This window comes from Physcomitrium patens, chromosome 18 (genome assembly GCF_059467195.1).
Source record: "Physcomitrium patens ecotype Gransden chromosome 18, ASM5946719v1, whole genome shotgun sequence".
NCBI lineage: Eukaryota > Viridiplantae > Streptophyta > Bryopsida > Funariales > Funariaceae > Physcomitrium > Physcomitrium patens.
In genome coordinates this window covers 302,759-329,724 of record NC_143427.1, presented here as the reverse complement: position 1 = coordinate 329,724, position 26,966 = coordinate 302,759, and the positions used below count along the sequence as shown (strand labels likewise).

General features: G+C 36.6%; 2 protein-coding genes across 3 annotated transcripts; one reads left to right on the top strand and one right to left on the bottom strand.

The window, feature by feature from the left end:
• Nucleotides 1–68: 68 nt before the first annotated feature.
• On the bottom strand, nucleotides 69–4,635 carry LOC149987416 (mitochondrial import receptor subunit TOM40-1-like). Its single transcript, XM_090244238.1, has 11 exons — nucleotides 4,377–4,635; nucleotides 3,716–3,797; nucleotides 3,067–3,166; nucleotides 2,783–2,881; nucleotides 2,401–2,451; nucleotides 2,137–2,202; nucleotides 1,759–1,860; nucleotides 1,473–1,541; nucleotides 1,199–1,282; nucleotides 898–993; nucleotides 69–643 (listed from the first exon to the last, which is right to left on the bottom strand). The coding sequence occupies exons 1-11, from the start codon at nucleotides 4,489–4,491 to the stop codon at nucleotides 587–589; spliced, it is 921 nt and encodes a 306-aa protein (XP_090100364.1). The 5' UTR covers nucleotides 4,492–4,635; the 3' UTR covers nucleotides 69–586.
• Nucleotides 4,636–6,029: 1,394 nt separating this feature from the next.
• Nucleotides 6,030–8,365, top strand: LOC149987415 (uncharacterized). Of its 2 annotated transcripts, XM_090244236.1 has the most exons (6): nucleotides 6,030–6,452; nucleotides 6,550–6,615; nucleotides 6,731–7,346; nucleotides 7,584–7,618; nucleotides 7,840–7,867; nucleotides 8,080–8,365. In XM_090244236.1, the coding sequence occupies exons 1-6, from the start codon at nucleotides 6,174–6,176 to the stop codon at nucleotides 8,175–8,177; spliced, it is 1,122 nt and encodes a 373-aa protein (XP_090100362.1). In that variant the 5' UTR covers nucleotides 6,030–6,173; the 3' UTR covers nucleotides 8,178–8,365. The 2 variants fall into 2 exon arrangements, with proteins under 2 accessions (XP_090100362.1, XP_090100363.1); XM_090244237.1 differs by lacking the exon at nucleotides 6,550–6,615.
• The last annotated feature ends 18,601 nt before the right edge of the window (nucleotides 8,366–26,966 follow it).

Sequence of the window (26,966 nt, the reverse complement as noted above, 5' to 3'; positions counted from 1 at the left end):
GACAATAATCATTATATCGTACATGTCCATACAAACAAAAAACATAACAACCGGAAACAAAACGAAACTTGCAGATTATAACGTCCAACTTCAAATTATAAAAACTTCAGCTCCCAACTCCTACGATAATCTATGTAGTGTTCACTATTAACCTACCGCTAACATGCCCAACCAAGTAAGTTGCACAAACCTCCTAGCCAAGTGAAAAAATACCGTGGAGGTGCAACCCAATTGTGTCGCTTCTACCCTGATGAAGTCATATACTCGAGAACAAGAAGCAGAAGCAGTTCAATCTCCTTACAATAACATTCACTGTTCCTCGTCAATCAGTTCAGAGTCCAAAGGGGTGTTTCCAGCACCTTTCGACATTGCAACAGCAAATTAGGATCAGCTTTGATGGTGTAAAAGTGGGCACCATCCCCAGAGGAGGAGGACCAATCAATAAAATTGCCATCGCTCACTCTGAAAATTAGAGCAAGGCGACAGAAATGACAGTTCAATACTTTCACTTCACTTCCCGAAGAGATGCATATGGGTGCAAACAATGATCATAACCTCAGTGCCTTCCTAACCCTACATCATAGTCTTATTCGCCCACAGTCATGCCGAACCCAAACTTGTAGTCCTTTTTCCAGTGATCGATCTGGCATCACAAACCAGGGACAGTCAGTATTCCTCCTCCATCAGAAAACAGAAAGGGTTTCTTGTGCAGGTCTCATCCGTGATACTATCGATGCAAGTCATGTGCAAATACACGCTGCCACTCATTACTAACCCAACACAAGACCCAGTACAACACACAAACTGCTCTTTGGGATATCTATAAACATCTTCAAAACCCGACTGCTGCCGGGACAAATCGTCCAACGGTCGCCCAAAAGAGGCTGGAACACTAACCTCCGCAGAAAGCAAGAAATTGACACCAAGGTTAAGTCTCTCCTCAAGATAAGCTGCGATACAACCATTTGTGTCCAACCTTCCCCTCAAACGGCACTGCAAAATCACCCAAAAATACATGAAGCACAAGGTCGAGAATGTCCAAGTCATATTCGGCTAGTTATAAGCTAACGCTAAAACACACGCAAACTGGCCACAGAAGATCAACAGCAACTGGGTGCCACACTCTGCTTCTGCTTTCCATACACCGTCTGAACGATACAGCCCATACCATGGACGCATATGTTTAAAAGCGTCTCACCTGACGAAGGAGGTAGTCGTATCCAACACTAGTGGTTGCCTCCTTTGAATTCCAGTTATACAAGAAATCCGATGCCAAAGATACCTGAAGCGTCAGAACAGCGTTACTTTATGGACTACCCACCGATAGTTCTGACACATGGAAACATGCAAAATGGCCAAACGAGGATGAACTGACAAGAACAAGCACCTCACACCATAACCCAATTTCCATGTGGGCTTGACCATGTCATTTTGCAAAGCCGGCATAGTACTGAGCGAGAAATCAAAAGTACCTTGTCTGACACTCGTTGAACATAGGTCAACGAAACGATGCCAGTGCTTGCAAATTGCCCCGTTGCCACCTGGACAAACAGACACTCTTAGTGATCGACCTCCTGGGCCAGCGGACCATGACCACACAGAACCATTTAAAGCAGACATTCTAAGTGGACAACTTAGGATGCTACTCGCCAGAATTTGCTACTGAAGCTGGCACCAAGCAGAAATGACCACTGCCGTTAAAAAGAGCTCTAACGGTTCCTAACAGCAGCACCCGAAGTTAAGGACGGTTATCCATACCACTTTGTCTGTGTTGTATCGGCCAGCAAATCCAATGCCCGACTTCCGCTGATGGCCCAACCAAAACACTTCACCTCCCAGAGCCACTGTTGGCGTTACACTCTGCTTCCCAACCACGCCATATTCTATGAGCACAGGGATAAAATCTCGTGCCTTGCCAAGAGTGCAACTAACGCTGGCATAAACACTGATCAAATAGGTCACATATGAGGTGCAACTGTCCAACCCGGAGGCGTTATGAGCATCATGCCTAGAGCTGCTCGGCACATCCTATACATTTGTACCTCCCAACACCATGAAATCTCAACCCAAACATGATTCTCACGTGTTCCAAGCAGAAAGCAACCAAGGTCAACAGACAAACTCCGGGCACTGAACCTGAATATAATTGAACCCGTAAAAAGCATTGTTGCCTAGCTGTAATTGAGTCTGATAATCTTTCCCCTGCACATATCATTCAAGCGCAAATACGCCGTTAATCTCAAGGCAAGTTGCCGAAACCATGCGGACAGTACATGATACAGTGGCCCCCTCGACCAAAAAGCAACTTCACTGTCTCCTCCAATCCAGCTTCCCGCAACTCCAGTTCCAGAAACCAGGTCGACGACATGGCACAAAACGATGCAAGGTAATGGAACCAACCCTGTAGTCGAAATGGAACATTCCTTGTGAAAAGTGCGGTTCATTTGTAAGCTGTAACACCAATGGAAAGAGGCAAGCAGTTAGAGTCAGCACGTGACAAGAAGAAGAATCACCATAACTGTATTTCCTAGCGCAAATGCCACTTGTACGCACGCACCAGTGTCGGTATCGTACCAGCAAAATATCACATCCAAAATTAAGTTCCGCCCTAACGTCTTCTACAATTCCCTGGCTCAGTGTCCACATGAACTTTGTGCCCAACAACGAGACCAGAGAATGCCTATTCCAGAGAATTCACACTTGGGCGAACTTGATTACTATCAACGCGGCACCAGCCAATAGTCAAAAAACTAGCGAGTTGCGAAGACATCTCATCATTTACCTGCGCGTTCACTTTTACTGAAAATCTATCGGTGAAGTCATACTTGATTCGAGCGCTCATACGACCGTCCGTCAAAATACGCCCAATAAGCATCATCATCTGAGGTCACACAAGTCTCAACACCATCAACTACAGGCCACCGGATGTGCTCAACAACGGACGGATACGTTTCAAGCCACCGATCTCATCGAACATAATTCCCACGATGCAAGTGCAAGTGCGAAAGGGTGAATCGGTTGTTGCAGGCATCGAGGAGAGCAACAGAGGGAAGGCGAGAGTATGACCCGTTGGTCGATAAGGTTTGCTCCGAACTCATAATGAGCCGCTGGAACTTTGATGATCTGCGCCCCTTGGGATGGCACCTCCACTGAGCCCATAAACAAACTGCAACAATCAACAAGGCTGATCAAGTACGCTTTGCACACGCAATAGAAGCCCCACAGAAATCATTTCAGCTTCTCAACAATCCCCGGCATTATCCAGCGAATGACGGAATCCGGATGATGAGTTCAACGTCATCAAACAGCTAGAGCGAGTGCTCTGACCCAAATCAGCCGTCCTGGCAACTACGAATTCAGGTTCATTGTGTCACTTTTTCCAGAAAGGTTAGTCTGGTGCATACACGCAGGTCATTCCCATCTCGGACATTCCTGAGTTTGCCCAACGTTGAGAACGGTCCCATAAACTCCGATGCTGCTAGAGACACGACATAAAGCTGACCCTCGCTGTGAAATTGAGGACAAGAAATAACAGACTCCGACCTCACAGAGACAGCGGACCCCAACGGAATACCAATTCATGGCATGAGAGATTGAACCTTCTTTTAAACATGCCGCTGGTGGCAACACATACGTCCGCTACCAAGCAATTATCGGCAACATGGCTAAGATGTACTCACATAAATTTTCCACCCAGAGATACCGGACTCCTCACCTGTGACTTAGTGAAAACCGTTGATTGAGTGGCTTTGTGAAGTCGAATCGAAGGCCCTCGAACAGCTCCGGCTTAAGGGACACTAGAGATCCAGAAGAGATGCTGTTAGCAAATATAACAAATCATGCTTGGAACTAGAGCGAAAGTTGTCACCAAACATGGCAATGCACGCTTCGGAAGCTGGCAAAACTACCCAGAAAGAGAATCTGATAATAGGTGAGGCTATTGGAATTTGCCCAGCTAGCTCCTCGGTCAGCCTTAGAGCTCCAGCTAAAGCTACCTCGCCAGTACAAGCGATTCGGTTCTGAGCTAAGGATTCTTTTTTCCTTTTTTTGTTCTTCTTTCCAAATTAAAAAACAAACCCCTTGAAGTTGCGAAATCTCGCCGGGACTCGAACATGCACGCAAGGTTTGACAGCGTCATAAAACTCAAAAATTATAAAATATGAAAATAAAAACAAAATCCGCAAGCGACGGAAAGGGTGAATTTCCGCTTTTCGACGGGCGTTCCCCACGGAAACACCACGAAACCAAGCAATGCTGTGCACCAGGGGGTGGAAGGAACGGAGAGAGGCCGTAACGACCTAACATGAGGGAGTGCGGCAATGAACACGGAGGTGGCACGGAAAGAGGTCGAGGAATAAAGAGAAGAGGAGACTTACTAATGTTCTCGCGCTGGATTTCATCATATTTGACGGGGCAGGGCAAATTGAGCCAGTCAGGAGAAGGGGAACGATCAGGGGAGGGGGAATCCGATTTGGCGAAAACGGCGCCCATGGTGGAGGAATGGGCGAGAGGGAGGTGGAAGGGGTCGGAAGCGGGGAGCGGCGAGGGACGCAGCGGGCGATCAGCAGGTGGAACGAGGCGAGGAGGACATGACCACCGCAGAGATAAACCCTAAACCCAGAGGGGCAGGGCGGAGGAGGAGGGAATGATCCAGCGGAGGTGGGAGGGTCAAAGAAAAGGAGGGCAAGGAAGGCAGTGCCAAACAGAAGACAATGTGTGTGGGGTTCCGGGGCAGGGGAGGGGAGCGGGCGTACAAGTGAGGCAGTGAGGCAGTGAGGCAGCGAGGGACGGAGCGAGCGAGCGAGCATGCGACAGAGGAGCCTGATGCGGCGGGGGGGCCAAGTCACCCATTCTCGTTCTTGTTGCTGGGTCACCATGTCACTCCCACTCTACATCGCGGTGGTGCCCGTGCCATCGCTAGGTTTCTGCCCTCCCCCCGCTCCTGCTGTTCGCTTCGCCCTTCTCTCACTCACTGCCCCCTCCATACCTGTCACTGACTTACTTTTAGGCCCCACGCACCTTGTTGCTTCATGTTCTAACCAGTAGCAAGTCTACAGAGTTCCTCCGGTTCATGGGTTCATGGATTCATTTGAGCCTTTACAAGGAAGTGCTTCATTCAAGAAAACACACGATGAAGGAATGAAACGAACAAAGGACGTAAATCAGTCCTCTCATTGGTCAAAGATTTATTTTTATTTTATCAACTAGAGAATTAACTTCTAGTTGCATCAGATGTCCTCAAAGCAAGAAAGCGTTGGTATCTTACAGGTTTGTTTCCTGTAGAGTTTTGTAAAGAATTGGATCATCATTACTTTTTATGGAACTTATTGGTAGAAGAAGATGTGATGGTATAGAATGTTCATAAGTTGCAAGTGCTCATTATTATTTGATATGTATACTTACACTCATGTTTATGTTTTGTTTTTTTACTATGTGTACTCTATTATTATAGGCATATAGACTTATATATATATACGTATAGATTTATATTTGTTTACATAATTATTTGTGGAAATCCTGAATAGTTTCCTAAATTTTGTTTATTTTTTATTTTACTTTATTTTTAATGTCTCAAATTGGAGTATTGAGATTGTTGTATTGAGTAAATAAATTTTGGAGATTAGTATTTTTATAGTGTGAATGTAGCAATGTTATCATGCTATTTAATTATATTGTTAGTATTTACCACGTGATAAGAGTATTTTTTATTTATTGTGTAACAAATTACTCAAATTCATTGGCTTTTGTCTTTTCCTTTAGAAGAAATGTAATTTGGGAGAAGAAGTTTTTGTTGTGTGGATTGATTTTTACCGTCTCTGTTGAAACCTGTTGTAAGACTTTTGACTTTAGTGTTAATGTGTTATGTGTTGATGATGAAATGGATTAGAAATAGATTGTTTTGGTGTTTGGACCGCGACGTGGAAATGCAGCAGGCAGAGTGGCGGGAGTGATGAAAAGGGATTTCAAATGAGTGAAAGTGGATGTGATTTAACTGCCAGAGATTGAAGGTGGGAGGGGGAAGGGTTATGTTCTATCCTACAGCAACTTGACTCCACTTTCTTTCTTGTATTAAAATTGCGTTGTCCAACTTATATGCTCCACTTGCTGGCTCGTGCTAGATTGGATTGTTTCACTCCATCTTTTTACTTGTTATCACATCTGTTGCAGCAGACATGGCTCCCACATGTGCATCACCGTCGTCGTCTTTGTGTCAGCCTTGCTGGACAATTGTCACCTTCGCTTATTTCGTGCCGTGCTCTGGGTGTTGGCTTGTCTCCGGTGCTCCTCTTTCTCTCCATCTTATTCACCCTTTCCTCCGATTCCTCTCCCCAAATTTCCGCTGCCCCCTGGACTTCCCCCTCCACAGCCTCTCTATCTTCATGCCCTCCTCTACAAATATTTCCACAGCTCCCTGCCTCTCCGCCGGTTTTTTTCAAATTCGTTTCGATCAGGTAAGTTCTCTTACCTGAGTTCCCTTTCCTATCCTTCATGTCTTCCTCAGCTCCTGGTCATCGACACTGTATTAACCTTCAACCCTCTCAACTTCAGAAGCGCAAATTTGTAATTCGGTTCGAATCTGCATCACACCTCACTGATTGCGTCACTGTTCTTCAGGCACGTCCACTGCACCAGCTATTTTTATTCCTCTTATAATCATCTTCCTCCCGGTTAATGAGTCTTACTAAGTTTTGGAGGCAATTCTGCTCATGTTCTCTCTCCCTCTCTGCAGTCGGCTACCACATACGGAGATCTCTGGAATTTCCCTACCCTGGATCTTGAACACGATTGCCACGGCCTTCGCGCGCTCCTACCTACAGTGGCTCAAGAACAGCGGCAGAATGACTGTTCCTTGTTACGGGAGTACTCTGAACAAGCTCCTGTAGTGAACAGTGGACCTCTACCGCCAAGCACAATCGAACTAAATGCTGCTGCTGTCTGCGATTTGAACACTCAGAGAGTTGCGCCAAGACTCAAAATGAGACGCAAAATCTGCAATTCTTCCACCTCAAAGTTTTTTCCTGTGACTCGGTGTCCAACCGCACCAACAGCAACCATGAGTAGCTCTTTATACTCAGCACCTAGATATTCGCAAAATCAGAACGACGTTCTTCGGTGGCAGATGCGCGACAAAGACCCAGGAACTTGCCAAGTCGAAGATCGACAACAGTCTAGCTGTGGAGATGTTGTGGATGGCCGTGTAAGCGAAGAAGTTGTGGTTTCTATTCCGACCATTTCCCCGGTTAATAATGGTTTGAATTGGTCTCAGAATCCATCATTCAAGTCGTCAGAGTGCGATTTGGACATAAGGACGACGGCAGATATGTTCAACATGCATGCATCCGAAGGTCTGCAACTTGTGCAAATTTCTCCTTCCAGTTTCACTTTAAGGAATCTCCAAATCATTGTCGTAATTTTACCAAAAGTTGATCAAATTAATTGACCCTTTGTACATTCACGTTTGCCTTGGTTCTTTCTTCCATTATCATGTTCCCTACTTTCGAAACATATGATTGCATACGCTGTCACTCAAATTTGCAATAACTGAAAAGCAGTTCAATTTGTTTTCTGATGTCGTTCGACAGATTCAGAATTTGGCGACCTCCCAGATGAACTTTTGGTACATACTACATTTTATGTTGCTGCTTTTAAACAGAAGCTGCTGGAAATCAGAGCTACTAAATTTTCTTGTCTCGCATTTACCTGCGAGTTATTACAGAATTTGTAGGCTGCTAGAAGAATGTAAACAATGGCTGTGAATTGGAGCATTCTCATTTTCTGGTATTGTGGCACTAGGCAGCATTGTGTCGAAAAACATTGACCTGGTGACGTGACATGCAGGGTTGTCTCCTGGATCCGTCCTTCCGATGTAAGTTTCTGACAGTGACAAGTTTCAACGATGTTTTAAGACTAATTTCATCAAAAATGAGAAACTCGGAGTCAAGGTCAATTTGTATGCACTACGTGTTTCATTTCAGAAAGAGCAACATAACTCTTAACATGGTCTTGCACCGCTTTCTTTCCATATTTCTCTTGCTTGGAATGTCTTACATGACTAATCCATGTTCCTGGGTGGTACAGCCCTTGTGGAGAGTGTCGAAGGAATACTTGGGGATATCAATAACCCCGCAAACATTGATTTGATAACTGTTGCTGATTTTTTGGCGCTTCGTCCATGAGGATTTGTTGTCAAGATAGCCGTACGGGTTGAAATTACGGCCTGGCTTTCGACATATTTCAGTAGTTTCTGTGGAGATATAAACCAATTTTTCTCGAAAGTTCTTGGGCAACTGGCCTTAGCTGAACGATTTAGATGTAAGTGAACCATTGGAATTATTTTCTAGCTAAAAGTGTGGAAGCAATGAATGATTACCAGAAAGTGTATAAGCAATGAATGATTACCAGAAAGTGTATAAGCAATGAATGATTACCAGAAACAATTAGCACAAGGTTTCGGCGTGATGCCCGACACAATGTTAGTTACATCTAGGAAGCTCACATACATAGCTATCTGCCACATGACATCCTTTAGCCAACTATTTCCACAGTCACTGCAGACATTGGCTGAAGCGCGTCAAGAAATTGAAAGATGTAACCAATCAGTTGGATCAGCTGAAGCGGATTTACGATCATGGCATTCATTTCAAATTAGAAGGCTTCACCCCTGAGCATTAATGAGAAATAGAAAACATTGCTTTTTAACATTTACAATGATTGTAATACAAATATGTATTGAAACATAGAAAGCATACTCCACACAAGTAAGTTAGGACTAGCAAGGTTGCACTATAACAAATAGAGTGTGGTATGAGATAATTCTTCCCATGCCAACCCTTTCTTTATATACTAGTACCAAGGTACCAAGTGCTACAATCCATATGGGATATCTCCTAGGACTAGCCCTCCCCTTGTACTCTAATGTACTATAGACCAGCATCCTACCTTATGGGATGTCCTTAACAACACTTGTTCTCTATTGACCATTAGCAACTACTTAAAGAGTTCTTTTCTCAACAATATGTAGAAATATGTGATCATGATTATTAATCAAGTGCTATTTTTTATTTGATGTGAGTGTTTGTCAAACAAGTGACACTTCTACAACTCAAAGAAGGGCACTAGAGATTTTACAGAGTTTATAAGATGTTTTAAAAACAATGCACCTAAAATATTGCTCCTATTGAAAAAAGAAGATATAGATAAAATGCAATAAATGTTTAATAATATGAAATATTTGATCTTTGTTTCAAGAAAATTGTCATCTATTTTGTAAGAAATCAAATATTGAAAATGTAATTTAAAATTTTAAAGGGTAAATTTAATATGATATGGTAGAATAACTAATCTAAATATTTTACAAATAAGTTCATACACCAATAAGAAAGATATAAATGTATTTATCATATTAATATTTTATTAAAATCACATTATCATAATCTAAAACTTGATGTATAATCTAATATATACATATAATATACATATAAAATCCAAAATAAAAAATAGTTATATATATATATATATATATAGAAAGAGAGAGAGAGAGAGAGAGAGAGAGAGAGAGTGACCTCTCTATTACATAAAATCTTTAAAGATTTAATCTCTCAAATTAATTCTTCAAAAGTTTTAATGATCTAATCAAAAGCCTTAAAACTTAAATTATTAATTCAATCTATTTTATAATATTAATAAAATTATATTCTTTCATTACAATTATTTTTTACATTCACAATTAATAATATCAATTGATGTACAAAATTATAAGTCAAATTCTGAAAATGATTTTATTCAAAATCTAAAATAAAGAATTACTAAAACAAATCATAATACTTAAAAAAAAAAAAATCTATAGTATCAAAGTACTTCTAAATCAATTTGATAATAAATTTAGATTTTAAAATAAAATATTCTTATTCATGGTTTAAAAGTAAAAACTTTTATGTAATATAATATAATATAATATATGCAAATTAAGTTTAAAATATTCAAGAAATACAATCTATAGATATAATAATCAAAGTTTAGGATTTAGAATTATAAGATTATATGAAGGCGTTTTTATTTTTTTATGGTTTTTGATACTTTTAAATTGAATAATATTTTTAAATTAAAAATATATACATTAAAGAATTATTTATAAGATTTTATTTTTGATATTAGATTTTATTTTTATTATGAGTTATTTTGTCTTTTATACCAAGCTAGTTATCATCATGGAACAAAACCTAGATGTGCAAATAAAATAAAAGAGAATCTCTTTATATTAATATGAGATTTATGATTGTAATTTTAATATTTTTAAAAGGTGAATAAAATTCACAAAACCAAAAATTAAAATCACTTGTAATATAATAAATCATTTATTATAATATCACCATATCAAGCATCAAGTCATAGAGGATAACCATAATTAATAAAAAAAGATGTTTTTTGAATAAAAAAAATGTATCATATTATTATCAACAAACTCTGCCAGTGGTAAAAGAGTTGTCTAATTATTTTGTTGATTGTTGATGGTTCACCTCAAATATTGCTCCAAAACTTGGTTTATGCACTTTGTTTTTTTATAAATTTGAAGTTAAAAAGCCAAAGATAGCTTTATGTCTATCTATAGAATTTTAAAAAGAATTCTCTAAAATCTTGATATTAATTTAGTCATCCTATTTAATATAATATCCTTGGACAATCCATGATAGCAATAGATATTGTTAATAAAAAAAATATTATTATTATTATTATTATTATTATTTACATATGATAGATTTGTTACATAGTACAAAATGCGCTATCTTAATAAAATGATCTATTATTATAAATATAGAACCATATGAACTTGAGACTGGAAGATCCATCATAAAATCTATAGAAACAAAAGACCATAGTTGTTCTAAAATAGATAAAGAAATTCATAAGATCAATGATGAGGAATTTTTTGACTGTAACAAACGTCACATGATTGCACAAAGTCTTTGATTATCCTTTACATTTGGAACGACCAAAAATCTTTAGATATTAGCTTGAAAGTCTTATTATATCCAAAATATTATGACCAACTTAAAGAATATGTAATTCTACTTTATATTTTAGAATATATAATCGTCTTTTAAAATAGTATATATTATTTTTAAATTCTAATTTAGAAGTATCATGAGATTTAAAAGAATTATTTTTAATATCATGAATAAGAAGATCGAAGGACATATTTGACTAAACTTACTATACAAAATTAAATCAATGATTAATGTTGATTTCATTGCTTGAAGATGAAAATGCTTTGACTTTAAAAAAATTATTCTTTGTTGATCATTAGGTACATCTTCTTTTTTGGATGCAAGATAAAAACACTTAAAAAGAATGTTTAATAAACCTTATGGATTTTTTAGGTCAATAAGTGATCTTGAAATCAAATCTTGATAAAGACATGCTCTAATGGGCTTGGCAACAATTCAAAATACATATTATTTTAAAATACTCAAGATTCTTGTGATCTATACACATGGTGATTGGAATGAAAATGCCTTCTATATAATAGCGACATTCTTAAAATGAATCTATAATCCCAAGATGTTCTATATTGTAGATCTTGTAGCTAATCTTGGTTGCTAAAAATTTCTTAGAATGAAAAACTACCAAGTAGAGCTTGTCATTTGCTTCTGTTTGTAACAACACTACATCTATAGCAAAATTTGAAACATTTTTTTCCATAAAAAATGCCTTAAAAAATTCAATACAATACAAAATTTGTGTAAAAATAAATGTTGTCTTTAAGGCTTCAAAAGGTGTTTCAACTTCTTTATTCAACTTAAGTTTGTCTTTACATGTCAAATGTGTAACAAGATCCATAACTTGAAAAAAAGTTTTGATGAAGATTTGATAATAATTGGAAATTTTTAAAAAAATATTATGCATCTTTGATTATTTTTGAATTATTTTTAATCCATGATAGTCTAAGTCTTCTTAGAATCCATCATAAGGCCATTGTTTGAAATGATATATCCTAAGAAGCCAACTTGAGTAGTGTGAAATATACATGTTTCTTTCTTAGCATATAATCTTACATTTTTTAATTTTTATAACATACAACAAACATAAAGCTCATGTTCTTCTATATTATTAGAGTAGATTAAAATGTTGTTTAGATATCAAACAACAAAATCATCAAAAAATTTAGAATAGACATTATTTATTAAATGTTGAAAAATAATTGGTACATTTGTGACTCCAAAAGGAATGACGTTATATTCAAAATGCCTATACTTGGTTCAAAACACAATTTTCTATTCATTTCTTTTTTTTGATATATACTAAGTTATATGTTTCTTATATATCTATTTTTATATAGATAATTTTTTAATTGAATTGATCAAAAAGTTTTAAAATAAAAAATTAGAGATACCTATTTTTTATAGTGATCTTGTTGAATCCTTGAAGTAAACATACATCTATAAAGATCCATCTTTTTTCTTCAAAAATAAGATAGGAGATCTTATACAAGATTTAAAATGACAAATGAAGTTTATAGCTAAGTTCTTATCAATGTATTCCTTGAATGTAGCCAATTCATTTTGTAATATGCTATAGATTAGTCCAAAAGGTGATTGAGGTCATTTTTAAAGATCAATAAAATAATCATAGAAACAATGCTCTAAAAAAACATTGATATTTTTCTTTTCAAAAACATATTGATAATCTTAATATTGGCTTAGAATGCTACTTAAATTCATTTTTCTATCAAAAATAAGTATGGCATATATAGCAAAAATTGACCCTTCTTTTGTAGCATGTATGAAAGCTCTTACACCTACCAATAAAAATTTGGTTGTATTAGACTTATGAATTTTTACTTGAGTAGGAAAATCTTATATTAAATTATGGAAAAAATCAAGGTTATAAAAAATCTAGTCTATTTGAGGGTTTTATTTGTTTAATCATGATAGTCTTAAAATAATTATGTTGGTGGGAGATCTAATGACATTAAATATTACTAAGTTATTATGATCTTTATTTATTACATCTAAAAGAACTATTTCATGAATAATGTCTCCAAAAGATAACAAATGAATTTTTATGATTTCTATACACATAGATATGATTTTCTTTATTAAAGATATTTCTTAATTTTTTGACAAAATCCTTATTTATAAAATAGATAAAGGCTCTTAAATCTAACAAGACAATATTTTTTTTAAAATTTTTGGATCCAAAATAAACTTCTATTGTAGAATAAGGTGAAGAATCTGAGGAATGAATAGAATCTTTATTAGATGTTACATAAGATTTTAGTTGCATAGTCTCTATTGTAAAAAAAAAAAAAATTACTTTTTAATACATTGTCTTCTTTGATAACCATGCTTTTCATTTTGTAATTACGTTGCTTCTTTGGAAAATATTGAATAATGTACTTGAATTCTCCACAATATAAGCACAAACCTTTTTGACTCTATTGGGACTTTTTTTTGTCAGTAAGAAGTTTAAAACATATTATGTCAATTTGCATAAGCTTTGGCTTGGATGAATAAGCTTCCAGAAGCTTAAAAAGTATTGCTTTGACTTTACTTATATCTCTCATACAAAATCTTTATTTTTGGCATCTTTTAAAGAATTGATTATTACATGCAATGGCTTAAGTAATAAACTACTCTAATGACTTTGTTCTTGACATTATCAACAATAAATCTTTAATATAATCTTTTAATCTATATTGAAATTGATTGATACATATTTTGTCATTTCAATTCATATTGTAGGTAAAGTTTTGGAATTCAATAGCATATATAGTGGCTGAATGCAATCTTTATCATAGAAATATGAGTTTTTATCTTTGCTCTTCTTTTTCAATTACTTTCTTCAAATTTGGGCATAGACACTTCCAAAAATGAATTCAAAACATAGAATAGTTATGAATCTTTTTCTATCAAAGGTACAAATCAAGAAAAAATACTCCCAAATAGAAACATATTTATGAATCCAACTTGAGTAAATCTATAAGCATATTGGAAAGGATGCAACCTTAGATAGAACTTTACTTGTTGTAAAAACCTTCAAAACTTTGATCTAGTTTTGTCAAACTTCTCTGATATACTTATCCTTAAGTTCTTCATACTTGTAGCAATAAGGCTTCTTAGCTTTGATTATTAAATTGATCTACTTGCTTCTCTTAATTGCAAAACTTTTTGGCGTGGTCTCCAACCTTCATTATTGACTTCTTCCATAGCTATAGAAATAGTGCTTCTATGATTCACATTGAAAATATATAAAATTTCTATCATAAAAGTATTGACAAATTTATAAAAATCTGCAATAGTTACAAATCTATTTTTACTTTCAATAAAAAATAACATCCATAATATTTTCTTTAATAGAAAATTCATACAAATCTACAGTTCAAATGTAACAATGAATTTGGACTTTAATATCAAGGTATTGAGTAAAATGAGCAAAATATTTTCAATATCCATTCATTTAGGGACTAATTTCAGATTCTCCAATATTAATTGGAATGCTAGGATTATTTATCCTTCCAACTTAGAATATGCCTTATTGGTATATACGAGTAGAAACACCTTATATTCTTAATAGAGTTGGAAGAAGACTACTTTGACATTAACATTGCAAGCAGATAGGACATTATGCCAATGAATGTCTCAATCCAAGAGCTACTAGAAAATATGCTCAATATGTGGAAATTATAACTAATCAGGACATACATATCAGTTGTGTAATGCTTCATTTAATTTTAATAATCAAGACCAGTAAATTCAGGTGTATAATAAGATAGAGGGTAATAATTGAGATCCATAGGATTCTCTTATAATTTAGATGGAATAAATTGATGCAGTACTTATCAAAGGCCATCAAAAAAAAAAGATTTAATTTAATAATTGGATGCACCATTTACAAAGGACTACTTCAAGTCAATTATGAGAACTCCAAATCCAATACATGTACCAGAAATGTTGTCCACTATGGAATCCAGTCCATCTATGGAAGTCAATAATGTTTTTAGTACCAAGATATTGGTTTAGCCTAAACCAATACCATTATCTAGGAAGTTCTAGGAGTTTTCTTATACATTAAAAGATCTTCTCATAGATGGATATTTCAAAAAAATTTATTTAGCTATTTCACTTTTGAATTTTATAAAAAAAGATATATTATCTTTAGGAATTAATTTGAAATCCATGAAAAAGAAGAAGGCCCTAGGAATCACTACCAATATAGAAACATATGATATTTTGAAAGATTTGGATGTAATTCAGCCCTCTATTATAATGAAGCAACTTTTGGCGGTAGCACCAAAATGTTGTTCTATATTGAATTCCTTATTAATAAGACATGGTCCCGTAGTAGAGAAATTTGTGAAGTTAGTTTGAATTTCGATCCAAGAGTACCAATTATTGATGTATCAATCAATAGTATTCTTATTTCTGGAGTTTAAATAAATGGTGGTTCTAGTGTGAATCTAATGAATGCTAATACAATAGAAGACTTGGACTTAAAACAGTTATTATCCATGACATTGATATTGAGAATGGCATATCATTTTTAAGTGAAACCAATGGATATTTTATGCAATATTGATATAGTAATTACTGGAATTATATAAAAGATTGATTATATAATTTTTTGATTACAAAGTTTTACATTATCTATTTAATCTTATTGAGTCGGTCGTGGCTATATCAAGCCAAAGCTAGGAACAATTGGAGCCATGGAACATTGGCTATTGAAAAGGATAGAGACAAGATTGTATTATAAATGTATCCTATTCAATATCATGGAAAATACCAAATTTTAGGTTTAGAGGTGACATTTGATGATGATAGTCAATCTGATGTGAAATATGATGAAATTACCAATATGATATAAATTTGTGATGACCCAATTTACATGCAAAAGTAAGGTATGCTATACCAATGTGGAAGACCTGAGAAATATTTAGTATATCTGGAGGATACAATAAACTTTGATCATGCTATTATCGATTGGATGAATAATTCCATGGTTAATAAAGTCAATACAATGTAACAAAATTAGGTAGTTCTAATTTGTTAGATTTTATGAAAGATTATGAGCTAGAGAGAAAAATCAAACCAGATGTTGTTGAGGAACCCGTGTGCCAATCTATCAACTTAGGCACCAATGAAACATCAAAGGTTATCAAAGTATACAATGTAATTATGGGTATCCAATTGGAAAATTAGAAGGCTTTCTTCTTAAGTCATAAATCTTCTTTTACATGGTCATATGTGGATTTGAAAGGCATTCCTGCAAAATTTTGTAAGCATTAAATTATATTAGAGAAGGATGCTACATTAATATGTCAAAGACAACATCGACTCAATTCAAAATATTCTCTAATGATAAAAGAGGAATTAGACAAACTTCTTGATATAAGTTTTATTTATCTAGTTGTGTATAGTAAATAGATTTCACCAATTGTGATGGTGCCAAAAGAAAATGGAAAAATCCAAATTTATCAAGATTTTCATAAATTTAACATGGCTACCAAGAAAGATTATTTTCCTTTATCTTTCACGGATAGAATCCTTGATGTGGTAGCTTGACATGAATGTAATTCCTTTTTAGATGGATTTTTGGATTATAATCAAGTTAAAATTGGAAAAAAAGACTAGTTAAAGATTACTTTTACTATGGACTAGGAGGCCTTTGCTTATAAAGTTATGCCATTTGGATTATGTAATGTTCTATCCACATTTTAGAAGGTGATGACATAAGATTTTTAAGATCATTTACAACATTTGATGGAGATATTTTTAGATAATTTTTGTACATTTAGTACAAAGATCGATCATTTGGAACATCTTGGTAACTGTTTGGATTACTGTGGCTATTATGGGATTTCTTTGAATTTGAAGAAATGTCAATTTAAAGTGCTATCTGATAAATTATTGGAATACATCGTCTCACTGGCTGATATTGTTACTGATCCCATATCATGGATAAATACATTTACTTCAATAATTACTTATATGATTAGGTAGAAGTAGATAAATAAAGATTATTATTATAAAGTCTTTTAATAAAGCTTTCTAAAAGCTTCATAGACGTAGTTTTGACTTTAGATGTATTTGTAGATCAAAAACTTGGCCAACAAGTTAACCACATGTTGGTAGCTTGTGAAACAAATTAACTCAGCATTATAACTTATAGAATAAGCTAACTATGTGGCGCATACATAGATAACTTGTCTTGTAAGTTAAGACATGTAGCTAACAAAGTCAACATATTTTGGAGGTCTTATATGACATCACTACATAGCTCTTAGTTAAGAGTATATATGGAGGCAAGAGTCGAGCCTTCTTCACTCTTGTCAATGTCTTTCTAGTCTTTAGTCTTGTTTCAAGTCTTTTCAATCTTCTTGTTTTTGGCAATAGCCATTCTAGTTAAATATTACATCACCTTTTGAGTGACTTTCTAGTTCTCTTCAGTGACATAAGCGTATATTGAAAATTTTCTTTCTTTAAGATTCATATCCTTGACAGTTTGATAAGAGTGCTAATAAATTATTTTTATCTTATTTTAGAAGTGAGTAAATTACTCCACTTTTATTATTGTATTTTGAAGGTTATGGACTATCCACCTTTTAAAAAATATATATTATTTTTTTAATACCGATCTTTAATTAAAGACACTGGATTATCTCTCTTTGTAGAAATTTCTATTAGAGATTGTAGATAACTGTTAGGGACATAGTCCTTAGAACCCTCTAGAGACAAGTTTCTAAAACCTTCTAGAAGCAAGTCTCTGGAACCTTCTAGAAGCTTCTTAGTTGGTAGAAGATGTTAGGGACATAGTCCTTAGAACCTTCTAGAGACAAGTTTCTTGAACCTTCTAGAAGCAAGTCTCTGGAATCTTCTAGAAGCTTCCTAGTTGATAGAAGTTGCTTGAGAAGCTTCCTAAATAGGAGTATATATTGGAATCGAGGCTAAAGAATTCTTTAATCTCGACAACACATCTCTTGGAGTTCTAGCTCACCTCTCTGGTGTTGTTCTCATCTGATTAATCTAGTTCTTGCCAGTTCTTCTTGAACTTCTTCTTAGATCTCGAGTTTGTATTTTTGTGTCCGTGACAGTTTGTCGAGACTTCACTCACCTCAGATATCAGAGCTAATTTCTTCTTTGTTAGAGTGTGGATTATCCCTCTGCTTGAAAGTGTACTAGCATTTTAGAGGTTGCGGATTACCCTCCTCTAAACTGATACTTCTTTTGTTACAATATTGGAGTCTTATTCTTCTTAGAGAGAGTGGATTACCCCTTTTTTTGAAGCTCTTAAGGCATTTTAGAAGTTGTGGAGTACCTTCCTCTAAACCAATATTATCTTCCTATAGAGGCATTTCTGTCTTTTTCTTAGAATGGCCGGAGACCAAGACATTAATATGACGGAAAGTTCGGAGTCCAAGTTGGATGCTATCATAAATGCCCTTACTACGTTATCGCAAAGAACTACAGAGATTGAAGGAGTCGTGGCAAGGCTTCATAATGATGGAACATTTGAGATGGCACAATCTAAGTTGCACTAACCTCAAACTTCTACACTTGGAGAAGCAACTTTGCCTCAGGTTCGACAAGCACCGCTGTCGTATTACGTACTTTCCTGCTCGAGAACGCGCCGGGCGTTTGGCTGTAGAAGGTAGTATGGAGATTTGCCAATAGTCAAGCAGTCTATCAGTTTTTGACTGCAGAAATATAAACGACTGCAAGAATACACCATAAATCTATACGGATGCCCTTCGACTGCTTGTCGAAGTCCTTTTTGCCCCAGCCAATAGGTCTCTAGACGTTACAGAGAATCCCGAACAACCCAATCTGCTAATCTCCGATACCGCTTTGTACTTACGATCTTGTATCCACTGACTGCCTTGTTAGATTAACCCAATAAATTTCATTCACTCCGCATACTCAATCCTATAGACACCTTTTTAATCCTTCAATCACAGACGTAACTCGATTTCACAAAACAGTCAAGAGTAATCAAACCCACTTCATTAAAAAAAATCCGGATTCACCATTACAACACTGACTTCAGCAACGATTGCCTCAGTCTTCCCAAAACTCTATGAAGAAGAAAAATCCAATTCTCCGTCTTTTCTTCCCCGATCCAAAGCATGAAGCTCCTCTCCAATCTTCTTGATCTTCAAAAAACCTCCAATGAAAAAAAACTTGTAACCTTCCGAAGAGATTCAAGGTAGCTCTTCCCTGATCCCCCCAAAAAAAAAAAACCCCCCCCTTGATCTCATTCTTCCCTTAACCTTATCCTCTAAATTTCTTCAATCTTCCGTCTTGGATCCGGAATTGGCTCCCATCGTCAGAGCTTAGATCCGAAATTGGCTCCCGTCGTCAGAGTCCACATTGAGTTGCCCGACCAATTCAGGTCTCATATTGGATAAGAGGACCCAGATTGGATTCTCGAAATTGGATCGCATTGGGTTGCCCGACCAATTCAGGTCTCATATTAGGTAAGAGGATCTGGATTGGATTCTCAAAATTGGATCCAATTGGCTCTTCAAACCAGGCTCATCCGTCGCGTGAATTGGTCCTTTCCCTTTCTGCTGACTCCAGTTATTGGAATCGAACGGAGCATTTCAGTATGCCCCGAATGACTGTAACGGGGTGACTGAACCTGACCACTCAGTATTTGCACTGGAGATGGTCGTTGCTCCCAATATTCGAGGTAACTGAATATTAATAAAAGTCATTTTTCTTTATATTTTCACGGTATACTCGTGTTACAACACGACATCCACCCCCTCTGAACCTGTGCATCCTCCGGTATGCACCAATTTACCCAATTACTGTTTGATTCAGAATATATCCTCTACGTCTTTGTCCTGTTCATCTTCGTCACCTTCATTATCCAAATCACTTTCATCTTTTTGCTGCTGAATTTCTATACCTTCATTAAGGTCTTCCATATTCACCTCTACGTGTCTTCGTTTAAATATTTTTATTCGCTTTCCTGTAATTGGTATTTTCAATTTTGTACCATCTAACTCCCGTAATGAGTAAGTCGTATTACCATGAACAGTTGTTACTACATATGGTCCAAACCAACGTTTTGAAAATTTCCGCAAAGTATTATGTTGATTATCTAGACTATTATCATAAACAAGTACCTAGTCACCTTCCTCGATTGCTTTTGGTCTCAATCGATGTTGCTTATCGAATCGTGCCTTGTTTTGTAACCTTGCTCTTTTTAACCTTCCCAATGCTATCTGGACATCTTCCGTTCTTTGCTCCAATTGTCGAATCCTAATAGCCAAAAGTTCTTCTCTTATCAATCCATCTTCCCATAGTAGCATACTCCAAGTAAGTACCTTTTCTTCAATCGGCATAATTGGTTTTTGACCTGTCATAAGTTCTACTAGCATATATCTTGTCACCGAACTATGTATTGCTCGATCAGCCCATAATGCAAATGACAAAAGCCGTGGCCACTCTTTAACTTTTCCATTACAAGCTTTAACTAATGCTTTCACAATAGGTGGGTGACCACGTTCGCTTTTTGCATTCCCTTCTGGATTATAAGCAGTAGTCAGTGATAGTTTAACTCCACATCTTTTAAAGAACTTACGAGCTTCTTGTGCATTTAATTCTCCACGATCTGCAGTGATTTTTCCTACGCATCCGTAGCGGCAAATGACATCTTCAAGCAAAAACCTACAAATCCTCTCTATAGATTTTGTCCTCAATGCTCTTCTTTCTACTTGATTTGATAAATCTTCACGAGCTAAAACCAAATATCTCATCTGCCATAACCCAACCGGCATAATAACCAAATCAACAACCCATTTAAAATGAATAGCGAGAGGATACGTAGGATGAAGACCATCTCGATGTCGGATATTAGAATACGATTGACAGATTTCACATGACTCTACAAATGAGAGCACATCTCGATACATATTTTTCCACCAATATCGTTCCTTGAGTTTAGCAAAAGTAGCCCAGATTCCTCTATGCCCTGCCCATAAACTATCATGGAACTCCTTTAATAATTTTAGTTTTTCTTCCTTTTTGCCTATCACTCGTTGTGGCATCCCAATTCCTTTCTTCGGTCTCTTCCATAAGAATCCATCTCGAAGTAAAAATCCATATGCTTTTTTTCTTATTTGTTTAAATTTTTCTATAGACCAATTCCCCTGCTTAGTCAAGGTATTCAAGTAATGACCAATATCCAATAATTCTCCTTCATAAGATTCTTCAAGAAATAGTTTGTTTTCTATGTTGAGATTTGATATTGAATAGAATTTTGATCCGACGTCATCAATGTCTTCAACCATTTCGTCCTCCCTCTCGTATCTTGCTCGAGATAGCATGTCTGCTACTAAATTGTCCTTCCCAGTAATATGCTTAAATTTTGGATTTAGTGACTTAATATAAGCAATCCATCTCAACATTGCAATATCTGGCGTTGAACAGTTAATAATCATTCCAAGCAATGGCAAGCAATCTGTTTCAATTACTACTGCTGCTCCAATTAAATAATCTTTTTCAGCTTTCATAGCCGAAACGACTCCCCAAAGTTCTCTTTTGACTTGCGAATATGCACGCTGACGAATAATTAAAACTTTAGCCCCAAATCGAACTACAAATCTACTCCCATTTGAATCGTCTTGACCCACAGCCCATCCAACGGCAATTGGACTAGCGTCTACAGTAAGAATCACTGGTCTATTGCACTTATAATCAACCTTCCTCAATATTGGAGGTGACATTAATAATTTCTTCAATCTTTGCATTGCCTGAATATGCCTTTCTTTCCATTTAAATCGGTAATCCTTGCGTAACAGTTCATATAATAGATCTGCTATGTGAGCAAAATGAGGGATCCAGATTCGATAAAATACACATGCACTTAAAAACCTGCGAACCTCTGTTAAAGAACCACAATCTTCTTTCATCCTTCCAATTGCATCAACTTTAGTCGGATTTGATTTTCTTCCGTAAGATCCACATAAATGTCCAATAATTACAACCTCTCGTACTCCAAATACGGACTTCATATCCGATAATGTAAGATGAACTTCTCCAAGCCGAGTTAAAATCTTTTCACAATCTTGTATATGATCAACAACATATTTGCGACACCCCCTCGTATCTAAAGTTTCATCCTTGTCTCCTTCTCTGCACCCTTTTATAAAAACATCATCCAAAAAAGGCATAGTCTTTTCCGGAATAAAATCTCTCAATACCTTATTCATCCCATTCATCATATGTGCAACTGAGTTGGTCGCGCCTTGAGGAAGAGTGCACATTCTAACTAATCTAAGTGGTGTCCTCATTGTTGTCATATCTCTACTTCCTTCGGCAAGTTGAAATTGATCATAACCTGAATACAAGTCAACCATTAAATAGATCGCCCTTCCAGCAAACGCCTCTACAAATTCATCCACAATAGGCCCAATTCCTGCATTCCTGACAATTACTGCATTCACTGGTTGCATATCTTGAATAAACCGTAGTGACCCATTCTTCTTAGGTACCGTAAACCATCAACTAGAATACAGCGCAAATGAGGGTTCCAATGTTTTCATCTTTATTTTTTCTTTTAATAGATCCACCTATTTAGGTAAATGTGCCCTCGGTACTGGAATCGGTCTTAGATTCCAAGGTACATGCGGTACAGTGAAGATAACCATAGGTGTTACAATATTTGGATCCACACACCCAATTTCATGAGATTCGAAGGCAAACGATCTACCTTGTTTAGCCAACATCTTTTTGAAGCAAGTAATTTCCTCCGATAATAAAGAACCATCAGAACCAATCTTCAATTCTTCAAAAGTCTCTTCAGTAAACTGATGTCCAATACTCATTGGATCTCTTAAACTTACTTCTTTTGATGCTTCTTCTATTTGTTCCTTAGAATCTTCTCGTAATGGTCCCGCAATAGGCTTTACCTTCTTATCTGCCGTTTTATATCTCGTCTCTACAGTGACTTCTGGTGCTTGAAAAGATTCAAATATGGTATAAACCTCTCTTGAATGAATCTCAACAATCTTATCATTATCTCCTAACCCAATAGATGTAATCAATTCCAATAAATCTTCCAGTCCATTTTCTTCATAAACACCTAAAATCCTCTCATCATCTTGCAATGTACCTAACTTGCATAATTGTCCTTCAATATCATATAAACTTTTTCTTTCTTTTCTTTTAAAATCATCAACTTTTTTAAACATAATATTTCCATTCTCCAATATACCAATAAAACTCACATCAAAGGCACCTTCATCTCGCGAGAGTACCTCTTCTTTTGTACCTCCATAATCTCGCTTTACAATGGTACCTCCCCAAAATCCTTAAATCCTTCAACAATCTTTGGTAATGGTTTCTCCCTCAACCTATCTCGATTCCGTTCATGGTTAGGAGGTACTGTTAGAAATTGTACAGCTTTCCTCCCATCTTCGCTAAGTACCCTTGCATAAGTAGAACCATCGTCAAGTACTTTTGTTTTCATCCATGTTGCTGTGATATAAGGTTGTCCTAAAATCAACGGATAAGACGTTGTATCTTGAACGAAGAAATGTTGCTCCGTCGCAACATCCCCAATCCGAATTTTGACATTTGAAAAAGCTCCATATAATTCGCCCCATGTGTTATTAACTGCTCGAATTGCCCATCCATGTTGCATATCAATCGGCCATTTTTGCTTCTTATAAAGACCTTTAGACATGAGATTTATTTCAGAACCATGGTCGACTAAAGCAATTATTGGTTCTTCTATATCTTCTACTTTCACCAATACCTCAGTAGTTGCCCTTGCCCAATGCTTTCAAGTATAATGGCTCAAAGTTTCCGTTTCCTTGTCACTAGAATCTTCGAAATGTACTCGTTGATTATACCCATTCTTTTCATTTGTTGATTGCTTGTAATCAATATCAACCTCTTCTTCATCTTTATATATTCTTACATCAATAGCATGACTCATTCCAGTTTGTCCATTAATTTTCTCTTTCGCTTAATGCTGTCAATGATGACATCATGAAACTCCTTCTTTGCAATTCCCAAGACTTCTTTCAATGTGAATTGCACCTTAGCATTTAATATACGTTCTTCCAACACCCCTTTCAAATTTGTCGTCGCTTCAATGTCAGAAAGTAGCTTATAAGCAATTGATTTGCCCTTATCTTTTGTCTCCTTTGTTTTTTCTCCCAATGATGATGAGGTATCCTTTATAGGCAATTCTTGTGAAGCTGCCTCCCGAGCCTTGTCTCCTCGAGTTTGCCTCTTAGAAGAATTTCCTTCTCTAGTATCATCAAAATTTCCTCGTCTCTTTTCTTCCATCAAAGCTTCATGTTGGCTCTTAGCAATATATGCATGAACTGAAAGAGACTCAACAGGATCCTCCCAACCTGTTCTACCTCGTATTGTAGCTGCAGTTCTCAATAACGCTTCTCGAGGTAATTTCCCTTCTTGCATTGTAGAAACGGCAGAAGCCCAAAACTCACTAGATTCCGTACTTCCACCAATTTCATCATCTACTCTAGCACCATAACTTGAACTTTCTCATGCTACTGTTTCATGCTCTTTTAAGTAATCTTGAACCAATGCTCTCATTCTTCCCTTGCTAAAATTGGTTTGAAGAAGATCCTCTCTATTTTTCAATGCTATCTTCCCATCTTTCCAGCAAATAATTCCCTGCCGTATCATATTATTAAATTCATTGCAATCTTTTCTAGTGTGTGAAGCATCATCACACCAAATGCATCTTTGTACATATCCTTGTTTTGAAGCATTCTTCGAATTGTTTATAGAAGTATTCTCTTCAAGTCTTGCCAATTTGATTTGAAGATCTCGCATTTCTCGTATAATTTCTTCCATACCCATATCTACTTTCTTTGACAAGGATGTCGAAGGTTGAACTGTAGGCATTGTTGGTGGTATTGTACGTACTGGAGCTTTGGGTGCTTGTACTGTTTTCGGAATATTGTTCCTATCCTTCCTTCTTTCTTTTTTTTGTAAGCAACTGCACTGCATCTTCAACGTTCTTCCACTTTGTTGTCAATCCTTCATCTTCTTCTTTGTCTTCAAGAAGAAGTTCTAATTTCCCTTGCAATTCTCCATCAGCAGCTTGAAGAAATAGATCAACTTTGTTCGGCTCCAATGTCAATTTTTCTACCTTCGATAATTGAGAGTACTGCCTCTCAAATTCCCTTAGTAGCTCTGTTGCTTGCAAATTCTTATTAGGCCATTCAATCCATTCCAGAAACAGCTTCTTAGTAACGCGATCAACATCTTCCAAGAAATATTCGTCTTTCAATGCATGTGAAGAATCCTCCCATGAATTTCCATAACGATCCGTAATCGATGTAATGTGGTCTCTTATCTCTGGTATCGTGGCAAGTCCAAATAGTGCAACCATTTTCTTCTCAGAAACCTGATTTAATTCCATTTCACGAACATAACATCTTAAATACCTTGAAATATTCCTCCCATCAAATTGATCAATTTTATTGACCACTGCTTGCAATGCTTTGGTTGCCAAAGCTTCCTTTCGATCATTGCTTTGCTGTTGCTGCATTGACAATGAGAAGGCTTGAAACAAACTAGCGATAGACGGATCCATGTGCATACCTTGTCCTTTAGAAGAATCCCCACCAGAAACTCCTCCCAAAAATCCTTCAAAATTTTTATTTTCGTTCTCCATAAAATAAAGATAAAATCAACCAAAATCTAATACCTTCCACCTCAAGCTTTCACATTCGGTTCACCACTTTTTGCCGTATTACGTGCTTTCCTGCTCGAGAACGTGCCGGGCATCTGGCTATAGAAGATAGTATGGAGCTTCGCCGATAGTCAAGCAGTCTATCAGTTTTGACTGCTGGAATATAAACGACTGCAACAATGTACCGTAAATCTATACGGGTGCTCTTCGACTGCTTGTCGAAGTCCTTTTTGCCCCAGCCAGTAGGTCTCTAGACGTTACAAAGAACCCCGAACAACCCAAACTGTTAATCTTCAATACCGCTTTGTACTTACGATCTTGTATCCACTGACTGTCTTGTTAGATTAATCCAATAAATTTCATTCACTCCGCATACTCAATCCTATAGACACCTTTTTAATCCTTCAATCACAGACGTAACTCAATTTCACAAAACAGTTAAGAGTAATCATACCCACTTCATTAAAAAAAATCTGGATTCACTATTACAACACTAACTTCAGCAACGATTGCCTCAGTCTTCCCAAAACTCTATGAAGAAGAAAAATCCAATTCTCCGTCTTTTCTTCCCCGACCCGAAGCATGAAGCTCCTCTCTCTACTCCCTCCTTGATCTTCAAAAAACCTCCAATGAAAAAAAACTTGTAACCTTCCGAAGAGATTCAAGGTAGCTCTTCCCTGATCCCCCCAAAAAAAAAAAACCCCCCCCTTGATCTCATTCTTCCCTTAACCTTATCCTCTAAATTTCTTCAATCTTCCGTCTTGGATCTGGAATTGGCTCCCATCGTCAGAGCTTAGATCCGAAATTGGCTCCCGTCGTCAGAGCTTAGATCCGAAATTGGCTCCCGTCGTCAGAGCTTAGATCCGAAATTGGCTCCCGCCGTCAGAGCTTTCGAAACGGCACAGAGAATAGGACAGAATGAAAGAGAATCGAAACTCCGTACTCGAGTCCACATTGAGTCGCCCGACCAATTCAGGTCTCATATTGGGTAAGATGCTCGAAGTAAGACCTGGATTTTTCCATAATTAGACTGCATTGGGTTGCCCGACCAATTCAAGTCTCATATTGGATAAGAGGACCCTAATTGGATTCTCGAAATTAGATCGCATTGAGTTGCCCGACCAATTCAGGTCTCATATTGGGTAAGAGGATCCGGATTGGATTCTCAAAATTAGATCCAATTGGCTCTTCGAACCTGGCTCATCCCTCGCGTGAATTGGTCCTTTCCCTTCCTGCTGACTCGAGTTATTGGAATCGAACGGAGCATTTCAGTATGCCCC

Bases quoted from the DNA above. Each gene is read 5' to 3' on its own strand.
- LOC149987416 (XM_090244238.1), bottom strand. From the start codon at position 4,491: ATGGGCGCCGTTTTCGCCAAATCGGATTCCCCCTCCCCTGATCGTTCC. The intron at 2,452-2,782 runs GTAAATGATGAG...TTGGTGTTACAG, and splicing joins CAGTAAAAGTGAACGCGCAG to CTTACAAATGAACCGCACTT. The intron at 1,542-1,758 runs GTATGGATAACC...CTGTTTGTCCAG, and splicing joins GATACAACACAGACAAAGTG to GTGGCAACGGGGCAATTTGC.
- LOC149987415 (XM_090244236.1), top strand. From the start codon at position 6,174: ATGGCTCCCACATGTGCATCACCGTCGTCGTCTTTGTGTCAGCCTTGC. The intron at 7,619-7,839 runs GTACATACTACA...CGTGACATGCAG, and splicing joins ACCTCCCAGATGAACTTTTG to GGTTGTCTCCTGGATCCGTC. The intron at 7,868-8,079 runs GTAAGTTTCTGA...TGGGTGGTACAG, and splicing joins CCTGGATCCGTCCTTCCGAT to CCCTTGTGGAGAGTGTCGAA.